At 40.3% G+C, this 22,285-nt stretch overlaps 2 protein-coding genes across 4 annotated transcripts in view; one reads left to right on the forward strand and one right to left on the reverse strand.

The window, feature by feature from the left end:
- Positions 1–5,327, reverse strand: part of fhod3a (formin homology 2 domain containing 3a) — a 69,568-nt gene extending 64,241 nt beyond the window's left edge. For all 3 annotated transcript variants that reach the window (XM_085347039.1, XM_085347038.1, XM_085347040.1), the window contains exon 1: positions 4,876–5,327. In XM_085347039.1, the coding sequence (XP_085203165.1) occupies positions 4,876–5,040 (165 nt within the window). In that variant the 5' untranslated portion in view covers positions 5,041–5,327. The remainder of the gene's footprint in view (positions 1–4,875) is intronic.
- An 11,907-nt stretch (positions 5,328–17,234) lies between these two features.
- LOC146609999 (sodium-dependent neutral amino acid transporter B(0)AT1-like) lies at positions 17,235–22,078 on the forward strand. Its single transcript, XM_085346789.1, has 12 exons — positions 17,235–17,433; positions 17,976–18,116; positions 18,598–18,735; positions 18,824–19,005; positions 19,094–19,204; positions 19,802–19,914; positions 20,004–20,132; positions 20,244–20,400; positions 20,523–20,727; positions 20,814–20,973; positions 21,586–21,748; positions 21,869–22,078. Exons 1-12 carry the CDS (start codon positions 17,235–17,237, stop codon positions 22,076–22,078), a joined length of 1,908 nt encoding a protein of 635 aa, XP_085202915.1.
- Positions 22,079–22,285: the final 207 nt, after the last annotated feature.

Below are 22,285 nucleotides of genomic sequence, written 5' to 3' on the forward strand. Positions count from 1 at the left end.
ACCCTCTCATCCACCCTTTCATCCGGTGGTGGAAAACAGTGCTAATGCTAACAAAATCCAAAACCAGGGACTGATATCATGGTGGCTATGTCCCTGTTTTATACTGTCCATGACAGAAGCACATACTGTTTCTTCAAAGTTTAAAAAAAAGTTAACTCTAGCACAGGCACCATGCTAACAATAGGTTGGCATGGTAACGTGCTACTTAGCAAACAATGCATTACTTTGACAGAGTTTAACCACTGTGTGGAAATGTTTAATACCAACGCTGGTGTTGGTATTGGGTCGATACTTTGCTTCTATCCTTCTATTCTAGCCCACTGAACTGTGTTAAAAAAATGTAAAGGTAATTTTTTTGGAAATGAAAAAAAATATAAATAAACTTTTAGACAGGTACATTTAGATTCCAGGTATGAAAAAAATCAAAAAACACATAACTAGCTGAAAGGTATGTTTTTTTTCGATTGAATAATTATTATGAACAGTAAAAAATCAGTGATTTATTGTGCTCCCCTAAATATACTCCCTGTATAGGTTTAAAGTATCAATGTTGGTATTTATTTATTCACTTGGTTTTGGATCGATACCAACATTTGCAATATTGCACAGGAAAGATGGTGAAAAATCAGAATATCATCCAAAAATGGGTGTCATGTTTGCATGCCCTATGTTATTTCCATCCATCCTGAGGCTGTTAAGACATTTCACTGAAAAGCACAGATGTCGTCCTCACAGTGGAAAAAGTCAGGGGATCAGAAACCTCACAGGGATACATTGTCTTTGAAGCAAACACACCAGACCACACTGTGATCCCTCAAAACCTGTGAGGCTGCCACCGTGGCTCAAAATGTTAACCAGCTGAAAAGGAAATGCAAACACTTTAAAGGTGATCTCTGCGCTCCATAAATAGTTTCCCCAGCTGTTAAAGTCAAGCGCGATGCTACTGTCCTTCACACTTTTCATGCACGTGAGATTTGGTAAATCTCAAACCGAAAGAGAGGGGGTGGAGACAGTGGGCAGGTGAGGGTGGGGTTAATCACCCTTTGTCCCAGTGGCCTGGTTTTTCATGGAGGGACTAAAACAAAACAACAAAACATTTCTTGTGTCTAATCTGCTGCCATTATCAGCATTTATTTTCTTTTCAGCAACATCCCAGGCACGCTGTCTGACCCACGCTGCCCTCCTTTACCTCCACACAAGCACACTAACACTGCTTCAGCAGCGAGGAGTAAGCTTGGTCGTCCAAATGATGTCTCTTTTTTCTAAAACACGTAGTAATAACACAACACATCACGCTGCATGAGGCCGAGAGCAGCGGTGGCTCCAAAGAGGAACCGCAGGCTCTTCACAAGTCAAGTCTCTGGGGACTTGCTAGAGCAACACTTATTGGCTTGTATATACTTCGCGCTCGTTTTAATCAAATTCTCCCTCAAGAGCAAAGCAGGAGAAAATAGGGGAGAGTAGAGGGAGTGGGGGGAAGGAGGTGTAATTACTTCCATGTTAAAACAACACCGGGTCTGGTGGTGGTGATCGCATTTAACAACACTCTTACATAACTTACAAGACAACTTTCTTTAAAAAAAACTTTTTTCTTGCATCAAAATCAAAGCCTCAGAGGCTCTTTGAAGAGCGAGGGGGAGGGCGTGTTCAGCGTCGGCCATTAAACCTCCAATGCTGCTTTACTGGGAACCTTTTGGTAGTGGAATAAAAGTCGAGCTGTGAAGTCTGAGCTTGTTTGTGGCAGAAGCTGTAGCTGGTCGACTGATAGCGACCTGAATATCTGATATATTATTTTTATAATTTTTTTTGTCTCATTGCCTAAATTAAGTTGGGAATGTCTACAATCTAGCCTTTAGACTGCCTTTATCATCCACTTTAAGTTGACTTCCTTTAAAGCAGGAAGAGGTCAGTGATGATCTCTGCTGCCAGAATCCAAACTTCTGTTTAGCAGCTGGGACAAAGTGACACATCCCCGTGCACACCAAACCAGCAATACACTAATTTAGCTTTGGCAAGAGGTTCTAACCTTGTGTGTCTGTGTTTGTGTGTTTGAGAGTACGAACTGCTGCACGGCCATAGAGGTGGAGGAAGAGATGGAGGAAGAGGTCAGGAAAACCGCGGCACCCAAAGTGAGGAGAACAAAGTGTCGCAGGGATCCAGGCCCCGGCCGCAGGAATTCTGGGACAAGTGACCTATACTTTACATGCAGCCCAGCCAGCCGTGCACAGAGCTCTACCATCATCACAGCATAATAACACAGCAGGCTTTTTTTTCTTCCCCTTAGAGGAGAGCACAGGAGGTTAAAACAAAAATCAGGGAAAGGCTGTTTAAACAAAGACTAACTGAGAAAGCAAAGAGAACTGTCAGAAACAACTGAGCGCTTTTGACATTTTCCAATTATATAATAACACTCGAGCATTATAAGCACCAAGTTTTAGATCTGGACGGTCTGACGGGCAAATTTGCAACCACTCAAATTCATCCCTATAATCTAAGTGCAATATCCATTTGCCATTGCGCACAGCCTTCCTGGTGATGCGAGCGAAATTGCAAACACAAATGCAGGCTGTGCCATCTGTCCGACTATAGGTTGTAATCATAAGCTTTGCTGTGCCGTGGGCCATTTTTCATTTGTTTCGCGGTTTTTAAAGATGGGGGCAGCTAAAGATCGTCTGGTTCGGAAAACCGCTTCTGCTGCTTTGCTCTCAGGTCTGTGTGCCAGCAGTTAAAACTCCCCATTTTTTCCAGACTGTGCCAGTTTTTGTTTTTTTGTTTTCAACTCTGTTTAATCTACACTTTCAGCTTTAACTGTGTAGCAGCCACATAAATCATAAAAAACAAGGTCACATCTGCTGCACTTGTGCAGCCTCTGTGGGTGTGTTTGTGTGTCTGAGTCAACCTTGTCTGTAAGGAATGCGTTGCTTTTTCCTTCTTTTTTTGGTGGGGGGGTTGCTTAAACACTGAAATTGACTGAAAATGGTATCTCTTCTTCTCCGTCACACCCACCGTGTCCCATCGCATGTAGGTGAATGAGGCACCTCGGGATAAATCTGGCTGAACTAATGCCTCTGTGCAGCCACCTGTCACTGCCGCATGCAAAGCAGAGAGCAAAAAATACAGTGGGAAGCTTTATTCAGTGTATTTGGGACTTCAGGGAGGTGGGGTGTCCGTTTGTGCGTAGACTTCTCAGCAGAGAAGTTCCATTTTAGAGATTTCCTCAAGCTGGTAGAGATCCAAAGCCTTCCTCTGTGGCACTTTAGTGTCAGAGTGCCCACATTTACGAGTCATCAGGGGCATTTAGAGAAGTTGGTGTGAGGCAGGATGCCATAATAGGACCTGTGATGGAATGTAATTTACTTAGGTACTTTGCTGAAACACACTTTTTCTCAGATTTTGCAGTTGAAACTGAAGACCCCACCAGTGAGAAGCAGGTATAGCTACTTCAATTCAGCCTTGAGGTGTTTGATGTTGTAAAGTAAAGACCCTACAATGATAAAGTGAAAACCATGACAATTAAATTACCCCCTATTAGCAAGGCTTTGAGCAACAGTGGAAAGGAAAAACTCCCTTTTAACAGGAAGAAACCAATGGCAGAGCCCGGCTCAGGGAGGGGTGTGACCGGTTGGAGGTGATGGAAGGAAAACAGGACAAAACACGCTGTGGAAGAGAGTCAGAGTGATAACAACTAATGATTTTATGCAAATTGTGTATAAACACAAAGTGAATGAAAAAAGGGGTGTGACTAAGAAACAGAGTGCATCATGGGAAGCTCCGAGCAGCTTATATCTATGGCAGCGTAACTAAGGGAGGATTCAGGGTCATCTGATCCAGCCCTATCTATATGCTTTATCAAAAAGGAAGTTTTAAGCCTAATGAAATGAGGGAGAGCCTTCCCTCCCATTCTACTTTTATTTTCTAGGAACCACGAGTGAGCCCGCAGTCTGAAAAAACAGAACTTAAAAAAGCATATTCACTGAAAATTGCAAATGAGCTAAAGGTGCTGCTCAGTATACGCAGGAAAAAGAGAAGCGTAAAGACTAAATGTGCCCAGAGAGGTTGACTGGGATGGGAGACACAGGTGGTGAGGGCAGACATGATGGAAATGAGGGAAAGAAACAAAGACCAGAAATTTAAAAAACAAACATAATGCAGAAAACAAACTTTCAAAGATAACCGAAAATAACTGATAGTTTCTAAACAAAAAGGACCACGACAGTTTTAATGTACTTGTATCTACTCAGCAGTATATTATTGATCAGTAAATAATGGGACAGACACTTACATGTAATCAGTGAATCATTATGATGTCATAATGTGATATATATGATTCTGAAAAGGCCTATTCTGCATAAGTTAACTTTGGATGTAATTTAACTATTAAGCATAATTGTGATTCCAAATAACTAAATTGTGCCAAATTTTCTCCTTTAAAAAAACCCCACTGTATTCATTTGTAATCAAACACAATGTTTTCCCCTCCTCTTGTTTTTGGTACCCTATGCCACCCCAATTTTTAAAATTCCGGAAACGCCCCTGTTAATCAATGTGAAGTGAAGTCCCCTTCTTCAGGAAGCTCCGCGCTTCAAGGCGAACACTTTATTTCAAACCCAGCGAGTTGTGCTTCCATGTGTTCTTTAAATAGCCTCTGGTGGATGGTGGCTCTGGAAGTTTACTTACAAGAGGCTTGAGCATAAAACCAGCATGCGTAAACTGAATGGAGTACGCATGTTCATCTATAAGTGTGTTTGAGTCAAAACATTAAAATAAATAACTAAATAAATAGCTCCTCAGTGACATTGTTAGTTGTCTCTAAGTCCAGAGTCATCTCCTAGCTTTGTGTGCAGCATGACTTGTTTACTACCCTGTTAATCCTACCTTGTGCGGAGCTTTGAGGAGCCGGTGGACTCCTGCGAGCTGGTTGATGAGGGGGATATCCTCTCTGAAGGAGTACAGGGGGGGTCTGGTCGGCTCTGGAAAGTTGGTGCTGTTGAAAGGATCGGTATCATCTAAAAACTGAACCCTGCAGACGAACGTGGCCATGGTGCATCCATGCAAGTGGTTCCTCTGTGAGGGCAGCCCGGCTTAATCAGAAGCGGAGCAGCTTTCTCTCCTGGTAACGACAACAAACCGCGGTCTCCAAGCAGCGCAGCAGCCTGTCCTCCCGCAGGACGGAGTGGATGGCACAGAGCGGTCCTCGCTTTGGTTCTGCTCCCTGAGCCTCCTCCTGCTGCCGCTGTGTTATTCTCGGAGAGGCAGGTGTCTGCAGGCGGACTTCAGCTCGGTGCCGGAGAGTGAAGGATCAGCGCAGCTTGGGACAGCCGGTCTGCTGTCTGAGTCCCAGTAAATCCACCCCCACCCCTCCGGTGTCTATTTTCCCCTCAGCCTCATCTCACCCTCCTCCCCCTCCTCAGATCACTGTCTCCGACTTAGCTGTGGCTTTCTATCTGAAGAGGAACGACACTAATCCTGTGGTACGTTTATGTAGACCAATGCAAATATTGAAATATTAATGCATGACCCAAAAGACCTTAGAAACATTACAGACGAAGCAAACCACCGGCTGAATACAGAGAAGTACATATATAAATACATATAAGAATGAATGTAATTTCCTCCTTAATGAGAGTTTACTTTACTTTATTTCAATACTGTGACACCTTTATTGAATAATGTATCAAATGAAACTATACAGGCATCTACAGTGAAAAGTGTGTTTGATGGAGTTTGAGGTTAGAAAACAATTCAGGTCAATTGTGACCTCTTTTGGCCAAACGCAGAATTGCAAGTGAAGACGTCTTGACACCTGCAATAGACAAACAGCTACCGCAGCTCTCCTTTCTTCTCCTCAGGTTGGCGACCGTTGCCTACCGATTACAGCACCTCATGGCCGTAAACTGGAGAAATGATTTTAAAAATGGATGAATAAAATCCAGACTAGTCTCATTTTTATTTGTTTATTTGATTTATTAACAATTTGACATTGGAGCTGCGTTATTAACCCCTATGTGGACTTACAACTACAAGGTTATTCATCATTTAAATGGTAATCAGCCTCTTGAGAAATACTTCAGTTTAGATGAGGTGCGTGGAGGGGTCAGTGGTTATCGGCTGCTGTTAATTTTAAGTGGGGTCATGAAATAGGAGACAAATTATACCTCACAGCTCCACGTTGTTTTGTGTGCGTGTGGACAGGGCCTCAAACCTGAAACACCCATGCACATTTACAGATATGTTTTGTGGGTTTATTTATGATAGGCTAATGGCAGAGAAGGCCATCTGATATCACCCTGGGTCAACACACAAATGATGATTTCATTACCAGGCCTCTGGAGAACTTCAAGACATATTGAGGAGGTAATTTAGCCATTTGAATCAGCTGTGTTGGATCAAGGTTACATCTAAAGCCTGCAGGACACCAGCCCTTGAGGCCTGGAGTTCCCCCACCCAGGGTTTCCCGTTTTTATCCCCGGCTGTTTTTATTCACATCTCTAACTATAGGCAGGACAATGGAGGCCTCTTGCATAGATGATCAGGTAAGTGCGTCAGGCTACAGTCACACTAAGCCAAACGGTGGTTTGAGACCACATAGTGCAACCAAAATTATTGCCACCATGTGCACCTCACAATGAAAACTAGTTGCCCTGAGGTTGAGGGTGCTGCAAGCTCAGCCTCTGGGTGGCCTTTTGATTGCTGCAACCAAGAGCAATTGATCTTAGACAGCAAAGAAAGTGCAGTCAGTCACCGACCAGAGGTTTTCCTCAACGTCAACCTGTTTTTCGTCTGATCTGACTGGAACCTTAAAGTGGACCTCTTAATGTTTCCCTTATTCTCTACCATTTATCTGCCATCGCTCATATTAAACAATAAGTTCCAAACACTGAGAATTGTGTAAGTGATCCATGAGAGCCAAAAGCTGAGTGCGCACACTGCTCTGTCGCAACAAGGCCCTTTATAAATGGAAATATAAACAATTAACTCATGCAGTCACAGATGAACTTAACAGATAGAGTTGTATATAACAGATTTGAGCATAAGTTTGCTACCACAGTGAGTGGGTGACGTGTCTTAGTCTGTTTAACACACCTGTCACCTGTGTACACCGCAAGCACTGTAGTGCAGTGGGCGAAATACCTCTTTATTACCACCAGAGGGCAGAAGGCCAGTCTCTTTATTTATTTATTTTTTGTTTTAACTGCGAATGAAACAGTGAAAAAGTAGAAGGACGTTCAGGAACCACTTCCACGCTGGGATATACAGTACTTTCCAGAGTCTAAAGTACCATGAAGGAGAGATAAAGGAAAATAAACATCAAGGACAATTATGCAAAACACACGTTTGCGTTATAGCAGCGACCCCAAGTGGTCTAATGAAGCTGTGCCGCTTGTGCTTCCTCAAAACAGGGTCCCAAGTCCATGTTCAAGGTTGGTGATAGATTCTAACTGCTCTACTGTGTGATGCAATCACAGACAACCACCAATCACAGCAAAGCACTGAGTCTATGTATACCGAGCGACCTCCTGTTTGTCGCTGAACTGGTTTGACAGACACATTTCTACAAAACAAAAGAATAAATTACAATTTGAAAAATCAAATCCAACCAAGAAAAATCCAAATATGACAATCTGATTTAAAGTTTACATGCAGAAACACTCATCTAGTTGCCACGCACCGATGGCACCATGGTGCTCGAAGGCCAGACTGTGCTCCACCTCTTCAACAAATAAACATAGGATACTCAAAGGCAACTTCCTCAGCAGAGATAAGACTCCACGCAGCATACATCTTATGTTGATTACTGGTTGTAAATAAAGCGTAAAGGGCATAAAGAGTTTCCCACACGCATCGAAAATCACAATTTTACGCCTGTTATCTTATCTGTAGTCTTGGTACATCAGGATTAGGAAACATCACCTTGTCTAAATGTGGGCTTGATCACCTCCCAACCACGCATTTACACCGTGCATGGAAGTCATCATGAATAAGATCATTTGCAGCACCTTAGTCATTGGGTGGATGGCATTAGCTGCAGGTTATAATACAATCTTTTTGATGGATTATCAAAATTGTACAACTAAAATTATATATATATATCTGACCACCACCAGTAGGCAAACATGGGGTTAGTATCTTGCCCAAGGATATTTGGCATGCAGGCAGGAGGCAGCCTGGGATCAAACCACCAACCTTCTGATTAGTGGCTGACCTGCTCTGCCACCTGAGCTACAGCCACCTCATATAAATAGCTGCCTATGGACCTGCACATGTGTCTATACAAGGGGGCTAAATTTGTAAGTTTGTTTGCTTACAAAGAAATGAACAGTCTCTAATTTTTATGATAGTTTTATTTTAATAGAGAGAGAGAATATCAACCAACACATTACATGAAAGTGATTAAATAATTTGGTCCATTCCTCTTGGCTGCTGCTGGGCAACTCAAAGTTTCGGCTCCTTCCACACATTTCCTGTAGGACGGAGGCCTGAAGACTGGTAAGGCCAGTACATGACCTTAATGTGCTTCTTCTGCAGACACTGTTTTGTTGTTTTTGGGATATTTTTTCAGTCATTGTCATCCCAGAAGACCCTTCTTTGAGCTGGTTGTAGGAAGGCGTTTCTCAACCAAGATTTTACAGTACACGGCCCCATACCGTGGCCCCTCAGTCTTGTCTGTTATGATGGAGAGGTTGAAATGGAAGAAACAGATCCTATGTGCTTCATACATATAATGAGTTGAGATCTATCTGTAATTAATCGATTGATTGTAGAATGTCACAGAATTCTGCTGTGGTGAGCTAGAATTCTGTGACATTCAAATCAATGTGTAACCTCTATGTAATGTGTTTTTTCTGTATTTTTAGTTATTCTGTCAATCTCAATTAAAATGAAACCACCACAGAAATGAGGAACTCTTCATTGTTTTGCAATGGGGCAAACTTACAGATATAACAGGGGATGAAAGAAGTGTTCCCCCCACCTCACATCTCTATGCAAATATGTGCATTTCAAACTGTTATACATATGGATGCCACTGTATTGAATCAAAATACATTAAGAGGATGAACAAACAGAAAGGGATGTCATGTACCGAATACAATGTGTGTGTATTTATTGTTTCTTTTGTGTGTCTTTTTTTTTTTTTCAGATCAGAAAACGCAACAAGTGAAATGACCCACACCAAATGTAAGACGGCTCACTAACTGACCCTCGCTGTTTTTTTCACCTGGCATAACAAAACTGCTCAGGGTTTGCAGATTCGTGCTGGCTGACAGACTCTCGAGTGACCTTTGAATGCATCGCTTGAGCAGGCATTGCAGAATTTTTAAAGGTCCACTGAATCTAGCCGGGCTGATACTTTCCCTGAAAACGATCATTGCTTTCTGGTAATGCCTGACTCTGTATGGATGTGTTTGGTTCTGTGAAGTGTCCCCCTGTGTCAGCATTGTTACATAAACGTGTGCTCCATTTGACAGTCTGGGTATGCAACTACTTTTATTACACAATCACTTTGATTCCTACAGCTGAAGTAGACTGAGTGACAAAGCCAGTATGCAGGGATGTTGTAGTTTTCCATATAAAGGACTATGGGTTAAAATTTATTTACCTCCAATCTTCTGCCTGTAGTCACACATATGCAGTTCTCAGTTATTTACCAATAACGCTAAGCTCTGAAGAACGGAGGTTTTTTTTATCTGAAATTGTAACATCTCATCCTGTTCCTTGAAGACGACATGAGTGTGTGCAAACTATGCAAACACACTTATGGCCAATCCAGCAGGACCTGGAATTGCACAGACACCTACGAAGAAGTGGAACATGGGGCAGTGGCAGAGTGGAGATCTGCTCTATGTGCTTTCATGGCTTCACTCCAGCTTCCTCGTGCAGTCCAAAGACATGCGTGTTAGGGTCACTGGTAATTCTACACCAAGAGTTTAAACAAAAATAGACATACTGTAAGGAAATAAAGGTGATTATGATTGTTGACTGATGGTCTGATAGACAGTATTTGCACCATAAACTCCAAATACACTGAATTGGATTTTTCAAAGGAATCATTATCCAGTGTAATCTATTACCTTAAATTATCACATGGAAACTGCATGAACCTTGACCAGTATGCCATAAATAGAGGTGTGTTGCAAGTAATGCAGATTAAATGTTTTCATGATTCAATTTCATGGTCACATGTCTGAACCTCGAGTATTAGTAACAGCCTAGATATGTAAGAGAGGGAGAAGGTGATTTCAGACTGACATCGAACATTAAAAATGGTATTAATTCCTCCCTACTTCAAATTACACCGACTAAAACACATCAGTATGAAATAAAATAATAAAAAAAAACAGTAGGAGGGTTTACATCAGTGAAGAACTGATTTTATTTCACTTGTGTATCTTATTGAAAATGCAGTAAAGTGCAAGTAACTATGCTAGAATCACTTTTGATGATTTTATCTCAACCTCATTGAACAGCTGTAATTCTGTTTCTGTGAATAAGAAATCTGGTGGGAGAATATAAATACCGGAGATAAAAAAAAACTGAGCATGCATAATCTAAAATGCTAGAGACACAATAAAAAGCCCGATGCGTCATTATGGGTTTAATATCTTGGCTCAAAGTAATTTGTGTTAAACATTAACTTACAGGTGAATGGAAATCGCTTCAAAAAGCTAAAACATCCATTTGAGAGCAAAGACCCACCGAAGCGTTAACGCACTGTACATAAAAATTTGTGTCCATAGAGTTGATGTTGTTTTGCTGCAGGGACAGTGGTTGTGACACGATGCTATCAGCACATGCAAACATCAGTTAACAGACACGTCATTCAGAGGAGCATGGAGCCAACATAAACTGGTCAATCTATCACTTTGGCATATTAGCATCAGCTAATTAAGGGCTAAATGCGAATGACTTATTTGTAAATCTAAAAAGTATATACATTTTTATTTACTATTGTAAAAAACCCCAAAAACAAATATATAAGAATATATTTTTAAAAATGCTCATGAAGTCCAAACTTCCCATATGAGCAAGTTTAGCAGCTTTGAGATCTGTGTAATATTGGGCTGTACTTTTGTTTAGCTGATCGGTGCTTGTATACAGTGATTAACGTTTAGTTTGTGTTACTATCGGACAAAAAGTAAGAGCCAGAAGTTCAATGGGACAGCCACCTTTCCCTATAGAGGCCCAATCATGTCGAAAATGAAGGCTCAAAACCCGATGTGTCATACAGCTTCTCCATATCAGCTGATTGAAATCTCTGTTATCTGAAAAAGATGCTCGACCAAGAAGCGAACTTTCAACCCTGACCCCACTCCACCTGCATTGTCACGCGTGATAATGAAGACAGTAAAAGCTCTGATTGGTGCATTTTCTTACTTCGCATGTTTAACAGTTTCTGAAAGACTTACGTGTCAAGTTCTGAAATATGTAACTGACAGTCTTGAAGAGATTGAGTTGCGAGGCCGTTAAATTAGTTGAGGAGAGGGGAACTGTGAAAAGAATAATGAAGGTCGTACACGACACTTTATACGGCAGAAATAATAAATCTTTTCCGTTTGTGTTGGGGTTTGAAAACATCTAATGTTCCAGTGGTTACAGTAAACAAGGTGTGCGTTTAACTCATTGTACACAACTCTCGTATCTTTCAAGCTATTTAAGTTTATCTCATAACAAATGCCCGAGTGTGCTTTTATGGTGCCTTTCCTTATCGTGCACGGTATTTCCCATCATTCCGCTATCGGATGGCTTCTTTGACCCCCTCCGTGTTATTATGCTGCTTCAGAGAATACTGACGAGGCTTGAGGTCTCTCATGGCAGTGTGGATTCTCAGAGCCACGGTGTGTTTTTCAGTCTATACAAATGTACGGGTGCACACAGTAAAGTGAAAACCATTTCTCCCTCTTGCCTTTTTGTTGTGTTGTTTGTTAGCAATGTTTAATGCTGCTGTTTCATTTCCAAATATCAACCATGGAAAAGGTTCCAGCTTCAACCAGATATTTAATTATAAGTATTTCATTTAACAAACACTCAGCTGATCTCCAGAGATTTCTAGAGGCAATTGTAATAATCAATATTGGTCAAGCTACTTGAAAGTAGTAATTAGTTGCTAATTACTGATTACTTCTCTGAGAATGTAATTCCATTACTTTATCGATTACTTATTTTCACAAGTAATTAGTTACTTTATTACTTAGCTACTTTTAAAAAAACGTGACACACAACCTGAATACAGGTTAGCAATAGACCTTCCAGCCCAATTCTATTTTTTCTGCATAATCCTTCATATAAAACTGAATCAAATGAAAAAATCTCTTTTTAAAACTTGTTTTATTAGTTTCGGTCTTTTAACTTTATGCATCAAGCAAACATTAAATTATATGCGACAGTCTTTGAATTGAAGAAGTTTGTTTAACATTTAAACCTGTTTTCTGCGTATTCCAGCACATAAAATCAAATAATGTTTTGTGTTTACACTCAATCTTTCAAATAGATGCAAGTAAAATACAGCAACGAATTAAATAAAATCAAAGATTCACTGGCACTGAGTCCTGTTGCTCTTAAATCTATTTTCACCTGTTTAGCAGGAGTGGGGCCGGTGGAGGTTTGCCCGGTGCTGCACCAGTCATGTCAGCGGGGGGATCCAGGGGTTTCTCTGTGAATTTCACATTCCCGTGGCAGCTGCCTGCTCAGATTGAAAGTTTCATTTTTTGTTTTCTTCCCACGCATATTGTACAGCGGACGCCAATGTTTTTGTCACTTTTAATGGAATCAAACTCAAAGTAATGTCAGTACTTCCAAGCTTTAAAACGCTGCATGGTCGTACTCTGTCCCACACTCTGCTGCTGATTTTTCCCAATCAGTCCACTAATACAGTGGTGTTCCTTAAACAGTGGGAAAGACGCCATTTTTAATCATTGGTTTTTTTGTTATTTTTTTATTGCTTGTCCTGTAAATAAGTCAGTGAAGCACCGCAGGTTGTTTTATAGAGTCTGAAGGGAACAGTTTCTCCTCTATTGCAATCATAGAGGCCATAAAGTTTTGCCCCGGCCTCTACACGATGCTTGGAAGTACAGAAGGACTGCTGGTTCCTCTGCAAGACCTCAAAATTTTACGAATACCTGTGTCAGTGTGCTAGTTTGTACATTGTTTCTTTATTGGAAAAGTGTGTTTGTTTAGGATTTTAGAAAATGAATCCTTGTCATCCGTATTGATCCTGCTTATCTTTGGTCTGTGATCTGTTAATTAGTGGTTAGGATTATCAGATAGATTTGCAGGCGTCACCACTTTCTGTAGGATGATTACCTAAGTGTCCTAAATGGTTAGTTGTTAGATTTTCTTTTCTATTCTTCCAAATATGCTGCTACAGCTCAACACTGTTTCTGCCAAAATCATCAAGCACAAGAACACCACAGAGCATCCTGTTCCTCCTTCAAAAATGTCTTTTTTTCCCTCAAATCCAAAGAACGTTTGCCAAATTCTTTTGATGCCTCAATGAGTGACATTGATATCTATCCATGCAAAAAGCAATGACATCAATTCATAATCTGCTGCTTATCTGAGCCTGGGTCAGTCAGGAGAGAAGCTCAGACCTCCGTCTGGTTGGGTAAACGGATGTAGGGGTGTGTGAGGTTGTGTTAACATATTGTGAGTTTTGTGTTCTGTACAAATCGTTTTAGATATTTTGTACAATTTAATTTGTTGAAAACAGCAGGTTGAAAGCGGTTTTTGTATCTTTTGTGACAAGATGAACAAACTACCTGTGCTGCGCTGCCCTTTTTACTCCCACATGCTGATCCAAATCTGTTAGAAATACGTGCATAGATACATTTGGATAACTTTCTCTCAGCATATCTACACTGAATTAAAGAAAGCATAGTTTTTACAGTAGCAAATGAAATATTTTTAATGAAGCAATATCTTGAGATTATTTTTATTATATTAGTGATTTCCATTTAAAAATGACTGATACTCAAATCTGACTTTTAAAAAACATTATTTTACACATTTCTTCACAGACAGCCTGAATGTAACATAAATCTTCATAATTTAAGTGCTTTTAAGCTTCATGTATCTTTCAAAAAGACATCCAGTATTGTCTTTTAACATGGTCCCATGATGACAAACCTTTAAAAAAAAGAAAGAAAATAAAATCCTGAATTTAGAGTGCTGTAACATAGCACTGTTGCCTCATAGCAAGAAGGTCCTGAGTTCTATCCCACCATCAGGGTCTTTCTGTGTGGAGTCGACGTGGGTTCTCTCCCACAGTCCAAAGACGTGCAGTTAGTGGGGTTAGGATAATTGGTGATTCTAAATTGCCCATAGGTGTGGATATGAGTGCGAGTGGTTGTCTCTATGTGTTAGCCCTGCAACAGACTGGCGACCTGTCCAGGGTGTACAGGCTCCAGCCCCCGCCCCCGTGACCCTGTCAAGGATGAGTGAAAGAGAACGGATTGATGGATGATGCTGAAAAAACACTGAATCCTGGAGGCAGGGATCTATTAAGAAAGAAAGAATTGTGATGAAAGTCAAATGTAATATTAAGAAAAAGAGTCACTGTGATACTAAGACAAAAAAATGAATAGAGTGGAAGAATCAGTCATTTAGATGCTATTTCACCCCCACAGTGAAGCATTTAACATTACTGATGGTAACCTGCTGACTTCACATGCACAAATGAACTATTAACTATTTGATGATTCGGTCTGCAGCAGGCAGTGGGGAGTGAGCATAAGAGGAGTAAGTTTTTTTTTTGAAGTTGCAGGTAATTTCTCACAGGTCAGCAAATATCACCAATGTCACAAATTGTTCTGCACAGGCTTTAAAAAAAAAAAAAAGGGAAGCCACGGTTGCTGTAGCTGCAGTTTCCACATTAAAAAAAAAAGCAGCGTGTAATAAATTCACTCTCAGAGAAAGATGTAAGACAAAGAGGTCAAGAGAGGAAGAAAAGAGATTATTCTTCAGAGGCAAGAACTGCTCAGCAACAGACATTTTACAAAGCAGCAACAATGGGAAACTCCATGTTAGATTGAAGTAGTCAGACAGTGGATGTGTACACAAAGTGCTGCTTGAGATATCTGGTTATTTCATATTGTGAAATGTCTTTAAAAACAAATTACATTATAATAATTTCATGTTATTAAGAAGTACATGGGTAGTTAGCGCAGGCTAAACTGGGACTGCTGTGTTGCGGTACAGTTTACAGTGATGGACGGTGGTATGCATAGAGAAGGGCTTGGAAAAGAATTGAAAGAATTCTGAATTGGACAGAATTTTGGCAGAATTTTGCAACAGCAAAGGCGATGGTAGAAGTAACTTCCAGGGGAAAATGCTGTTTTGTCTTTTTTTAAAATGAGATTTGATGGGATATTCTGTTCATGTAGTTTTGTTTTTGTCCTGTTGACCACTGAAATAAAAGGTAATGCTTTACAGTAGGTGAAGCAATACACCTGTTGTCCTCAGGGGTCAAAAATGACCCCAGTTCATTTGAGTGTTTTTTAAAGTACAAAGTACAAATTGTCAATCAATTCAGTGTTACACCTTAGTTTAGCTTAAGACCAACACATTACCACAAAATTTACCTTTCATTTTGCAATTTGGGGCCACCAGAAATTGTTTACATAAAGTATAGCCTGTTTTTTAGCGAAAATAAAATCAGACAATAAAATATTTAAATGTTTAGATTATTTTGACTATTTGACTAACCACAGAGTGCTGTATGTTGAACTTTAGTGAGAATGTTTTTCTTGAAGCATTTCAAATTTTTAAAGCAGCACATAATCACACCTGTTGTCCTCAGGGGTCAGAAATGACCCCATCTGGTTTGATTGATACTTAATTAATATGAAGTGGATTTTTCACCCAATTAAAACTTAATTCAAACATTTTGACACTATTTCTTTTTTAAGTCTGATAAAACCTCATTTAAATGAGCTTTTCCTTTGTTTTTGGCTAACACTGAGTAGTGCTGATTTTCTAACACTGGAATATTTCTAACATTTTGAGTTATTTTCCAGTGTTAGAAAATCAGCACTGCTCAGTGTTAGCCATTGTTAATCTTTAAAACTGACTAGGTTACTTTTAAACATATAACACTGTCAAAAGTGTTAATTTAACACTCAACAGTGTTGTATTTAACACTCAGAGGTGTGGACCCATATAGACACTCTCTAGTGTTAATTTAACACTGGAGATTTTGCTGTGTAGCATGTGGTCTAAATATTGGCAATATTTTCTTTATCTTCTAATCCTGGATCCTCCTGATCGTTGATTCTTCCTCCTCATTATATTAGAGGACAATATGTGCATTGTTCTACTGGTCATTCCTTTCCACAACATGGTAAAAAAAAGAGTTCTTTTAGGGTCAAAAATGACCCGAGGACAACACAAGGGTTAATCTGATGATTTTCTTTAGTGACACTTTCCAAACTCCACCCATTATTTAGCCAAGTCCCACTTTACTCCCTGAGTGTGACTGCCAGTTACATTGATAGTGGAAATGCACCACTCCGTAAATGTTGATGCCAGCCTTTCATTAGTTAGTTATTACGTTAGAGAGCAACACTGATAAGGTTTACAAGGGCCGTGAACTACTTGACAATCATACTGTGAGGTAAACATGGTATAAACTTAGAGAAAAAAATCACTTCCACAACTCTGTGATCATTTTAAAAATACTTTAATGGTTATCATTTAAAATAAGTCACAAATGAGCTTTCACAGACCGAATAATGTTCTTATTGTAGCAAGAAATAAGCCATCTAGTTTATCAGGGATTACAAAAACGTGACCCGATGGTAAAGATAGAGGTTTATATTGTATCATTTCCGTTATTAGAATTCACCCAATCACTCTTCGCCCAGGGAAAGGGTTATTGGCAGCATCTCGTGTAATGTATTAACCACTAAGAACAAGGTTGCACCTTTTTCCGCTTAAAGTTGCTGACATCATATAATATAACACAGGTTAAGACAAGTGACTGATAACCACAAGTTAGGTGCAACGGGTCACAGTAAATGCCTCAGTGTCCCTCACCTGGACACACAGTAGGGATAAAGGACTCAGAGAGAGGGAGGAGAGAGAGAGAGATAGTCCTCGGAGACCACAGAGGAGGTTTACTTCTGAATCCTCTCAGTTGCTTAAAAATTTACAAAAGTAACAGAACTTCTTATTAAAGAGAGACACAGAAGCTCTTATTTCCAATTTCTTTTTTGCACGGAGGAGGTTTACAGCAAGCCACCATGAAGCTGAAATTACCAAACCCAGGACTGGATGACCGAATCCCATCTCATGAAGATTTGGAAAGGATGGAAACCGAGGAGGCTGGGGACAGGCCCAAATGGGACAACAAAGCCCAGTACCTCCTCACCTGCGTGGGCTTCTGCGTGGGACTCGGTAACGTCTGGAGGTTCCCGTACCTGTGTCAAAGCCATGGAGGAGGTATGCAGGGACGTGTGGGGCAGTAGATGTGAAAGATATTTGAATATAGACTAGATGCCACAAAAGAAAATATCAGTGGATTTACTTTGTTTTTGCTAACAAAAGGACACTATGGATTTTAGTGATTAGAAAGAAATTATACCATTTGAGAAATGCTTTTGTTAAAAGGTTACAACCAAGTGATAGGACAAAGCATGCAGACATGTTGTATCAACACAAAGAACCCCACAGTATGAATTATGGAAATGCCCGTTTTATTCACCATAAATAATCAGATATAGATGCTGACTAGATTTTTATTGAATTTTATTTCTATTTAATGAAACTCAAAAAAATAAAGTCTTTCTTGAGATAAATGCTATGGGAACGGTAATGTGTGAGTCTTATTCTTGGTTTGTACAGTTCCTAGTTTAGCTAATAAAAAGCTGCTTTTCACAGTTTACAAGTATCTTTGTGCTTAGTTTCCTTTGTTAAAGTGTCTAATAAAGTGAAAATCTCACCACTTTGCTAATTCATTATGAATGTTAATGTTGTGCTTTTAGGAGCGTTTATGATCCCGTTCCTTATCCTGTTGGTTCTGGAGGGAATCCCGCTGCTGCACTTAGAGTTTGCCATTGGTCAGCGCCTGAGAAAAGGCAGCGTGGGAGTGTGGAGAGCAATCAACCCTTACCTGACTGGAGTTGGTGTGTACAAAAAAAAACATGCATGTGTGTGGGTGTGTGCGCCTTCGTATCTTTGTGTTTTATTGTGTCTATGTTGGCAAAATGGCTCCACAGACAGCAATAAGTTATAATTCCCGTAATGGCTAAATATCTCATGTATTAACTAATTTAGAGTTTTTAGAGGATGGAATTGATTCTGCTGTTCTTCCATTAGGTTTGCTTTTGCAGCAACGGTTACTCAAGCTAGGTTTTAATACAAAATACAGACCGAGTAATCATTCCTATCCAAGCATTTAGAAAAAAACACTCAATATTGGGATCACTTAAGTGTACACTGAGCACCATAATGAGACCAAATTCCTGCCAAGCATATATCATATGTAACATATATAAACATAGCACTTACTATGCTGTCATGCTAAAATAAGCTAGCAAACATGGCCCACATCTTAAGCAGATAATCACTGTGAGTTTTTCCACTGCTTTCTTCATTCTTTTGCAGGCATTGCATCGTTACTTGTCTCATTTTTGGTCGGTATGTATTACAACACCATCATGGCCTGGATCATGTGGTACCTGTTCAACTCCTTTCAAGATCCTCTGCCTTGGAGCCAATGCCCTCTCAATGCTAACAGCACAGGTGTGCCTTCATCTAACAAGAGGTTACAATAGAACGTTATGCGATGATTAGCCTGCCATCAAGTTGCTCTTGCTTGTGCCGTTTGCAGGTTTAGTGGCTGAGTGCGCACGGAGCACCACTGTTGACTACTTCTGGTACAGAGAGACTCTGAACACTTCAGCAGCCATTGATGACTCTGGAGGTTTGCAGTGGTGGATGGTGCTGGCCCTGTTCGCTGCCTGGACTCTGCTGTATGTGTGCTGCATTCGTGGCATTGAGACTACTGGCAAGGTCTGAAAAATCACAATGTCTAAGAAAAGGAAGTGATTTTTACATGTAGGTTTGCTCAGATATACACGTGCCATCTTTCTTTTTTCAGGCTGTCTACATCACCTCCACTCTCCCATATTTTGTCCTCACAATCTTCCTCATCAGAGGATTGACTCTCAAAGGCTCTACAGAGGGAATAAAGTACCTCTTCACACCAGATGTAAGGGTTCAATGTATCACATGTCACAAGAATCAGAAGGGACAAGATGAACTTATTTGTCATTATGGTTTTTGTACAGTTTTACAACGTCTGTGGAGAATTACTCAATAACGTCAGTGAAACCTGGACCTCATTGTTTCCACTCTTCATGCTTAGCTAAGCTAGATGGCTGAAGGCTCATATTTATTGCACAGACATTACAGTAATATATGGTTATATAACTGTTAGAAAGTGTACTTACAGAGATACAAGCCTATTTCTTTAAGCTATTATTTGCCGTTTTAAGACACCCAGGCCTGAAACATGAGAGCAGTAAACCTTTATCACAGGACTGATAAAAGCTGATATAAAAGCTGATACTGAAGGCTGAAACGCAGCACAGTTAGTACTGTAAATTCCAATACATAAGTAATCTAGATAGGCACTTTAAAGCCAAATTACCTGGTGACAATTGTGCAATTGTGCATTGTGTGTACCCTCTTAGATTATTAACTAACAACAGCCAGTGAGGTGGGAAAGTGTCCGTTTTAAAATTCTGTATAGGTCAGAAATCTGCTCACAGCTCAATAAGAATGCTTATCTTTGGATTCTCTTTAGGTGGATGAGTTAATGAATCCACAGACTTGGTTGGATGCAGGAGCTCAGGTTTTCTACTCCTTCTCCTTGGCTTTCGGGGGCCTCATCTCTTTCTCCAGTTACAACTCTGTTCAGTGAGTAAAGGTCTTGATTACACAGTCATAATGGAACTCACTGTCCAGCAAGTGTCCTCACGCTATGTCCCTTTAAAATCTACTTGCAGCAACAACTGTGAGCAAGACGCCGTTCTCATCTCCATCATCAATGGCTGCACCTCGGTGTACTCTGCAACGGTGATCTACTCCATCATCGGTTTCAGGGCAACGCAGAAATTTGATGAATGCCAGGGAGAGTGAGTTTCAGTTTGCACAAAAGATGACATTACAATAGGGGGAAAAATGAGAGAGTGAGATTTACTTGTATCTAGATAGACTCATATGAGTTTTTTCTTACTTTTTTTCAGTAACATCCTGCATCTCATCAATGCCTTTGACTACCCTGAAACCTCCATCACAATAGAGAACTACGATCAGGTTCTGACCAGCCTAAATCAGACAAATCCAGATATCATCCAAGGTTTGCCCTTAAAAACCTGCGACATTCAGAATTTACTCAGTCAGGTCAGTGGAGCCTTTATTTTTTTGTATCCTGTTAATTCCCTGATTATTTGCCCAGTTTGAGTGTCACAAAAATGATTCAAAATCGATTCAGAACTTGAAAGATTTGCCCTGTACCGCTTCAGGGTGTGGAGGGAACGGGCCTGGCCTTCATCGTTTTCACAGAGGCCATCATCAAGATGCCTGTTTCACCTCTCTGGGCAGTCCTCTTTTTCATCATGCTCTTCTGTCTCGGCCTTTCAACTATGTTTGGGAACATTGAGGGAGTGGTGGTTCCCCTTCAAGACCTTAGAGTTCTTCCTCAAACTTGGCCTAAAGAAGTTTTTACTGGTAACTTTCTCACATTGAGAACTTCTTCATAACCACCATGGAAAACTGGGTATGATTGTAACCGCCTGCTTGTGTTGTTTTTTCAGGTCTTACTTGCGTAATATCCTTTGCTCTTGGGCTCATATTCACCCTACGCTCTGGGAACTACTGGCTAGCTCTTTTTGACAACTTTGCAGGCTCAATCCCCCTCCTAATCATCGGTTTCTGTGAAATGTTTGCAGTTATCTACATCTATGGGATTGATAGGTAAGTGTGCCCATCCTTAGGTGATCATTGAGTCAGCTTCCAAAGTAATGACCTTCTAGGTACTTTATCAAACATCCGACCATCTAAACAGAATCATGTTTGTACTTGTCATTATGGGAAAGTTCGCTTTCCTGGTATTTTCATAAGAGGCAGAAAAGGTCAGTGTTCAGTGAGGCAACCAACAGTTCTTGTTAGAGTTCAAACAAAGCGTTGCCTTCTGACCTTGCAGTAGAGATAATGTAACTCATCACAGCAGAAGTGTGTTTTAATGTTGCAACAGGAAGGGGAGGAATGTGTAAAATGTACTTTTGGCTTAGAGTTTCTGACCATGCACATGAAAGCAGTTAAGTTGACTTATTTATAACAATTATCTAATAGTTAGAAGAAAAGGTGCAAAAAAGGTGGTGTAATATACATCTTTTAATGTTGTCAATTTGGACTCAAAGTTAGCTTAGAGAAAAATAACAGACTACAGTCTGCTTTGGTATCAGCCAGTTGAGCAAACAGTGACATGTGATGCTTTATTTACTGTAACTAATAAAATCTACAAGGTTGCCTTTTATGGATGATTTTTACACGTATGTATGTCTCCCTCTTATTGCTTTCAAACAGGTTCAACAAGGACATTGAATTTATGGTTGGCCACAAGCCCAATATTTTCTGGCAGGCAACATGGAGAGTGATTAGCCCACTCCTTATGATCTTCATCCTAATTTTCTACTTTGTTACCCAAGTCACCAAAGATTTAACCTATCTGGTGTGGGACGAGGAAGCGGTAAGTTTGTTGTTCACAGTAGTTTACAACAAGTTTTTACATACAGTAACTGCAGGAATAAAGATGTAGTTTGATGTTTTGTGCTGCAAAATGTAACTTTTTTGTTGATCCCGATCACAGGCGAGCTTTCCCATACTGGAAGCACGTCCCTATCCCTCTTGGATCTATGCCATCATCTTTATCCTTGCTGGAATTCCCAGTCTGGCCATCCCCATTTTTGCGCTCTTTAAATTTTTCCAGAGGAAGTGCTGCAAGGACAAAAGCTACAAAGATCACCCAGTGGACACTATCTCAGCCAAAATAGAAATGAACGGCAAAGCAAAGTTCTAGGTTGATGTCGCCTTGATTGTTTAATGTGACTGATGTGTACTTGCTTTTATTGATGTGTTCTATGCACAAGATTGCGACTGCTGACTATTATCTTTGAAAAACAGATGTGTATTTTTAAGTTGTTAGTTAGTTTCTGCATGATTGTGCACTTTGGGAGATTTATTATAGGGCTACAGGACACCCAATGGCTGCTTAGCTTATCTTGGC

The sequence above is a fragment of the Diplotaxodon limnothrissa genome, linkage group LG22 (genome assembly GCF_057381915.1).
Source record: "Diplotaxodon limnothrissa isolate DT_005_m linkage group LG22, D_limnothrissa_male_GT1.1, whole genome shotgun sequence".
Classification (NCBI taxonomy): Eukaryota; Metazoa; Chordata; class Actinopteri; order Cichliformes; family Cichlidae; genus Diplotaxodon; species Diplotaxodon limnothrissa.

What these genes read in the sequence shown, in the direction of transcription:
- LOC146609999 (XM_085346789.1), top strand. Translation starts at nt 17,235, where the DNA reads ATGAAGCTGAAATTACCAAACCCAGGACTGGATGACCGAATCCCATCT. An exon ending in AGTACCTCTTCACACCAGAT is followed by an intron (nt 19,205 to 19,801) that starts GTAAGGGTTCAA and finishes GATTCTCTTTAG; the next exon opens with GTGGATGAGTTAATGAATCC. An exon ending in TTTGATGAATGCCAGGGAGA is followed by an intron (nt 20,133 to 20,243) that starts GTGAGTTTCAGT and finishes ACTTTTTTTCAG; the next exon opens with TAACATCCTGCATCTCATCA.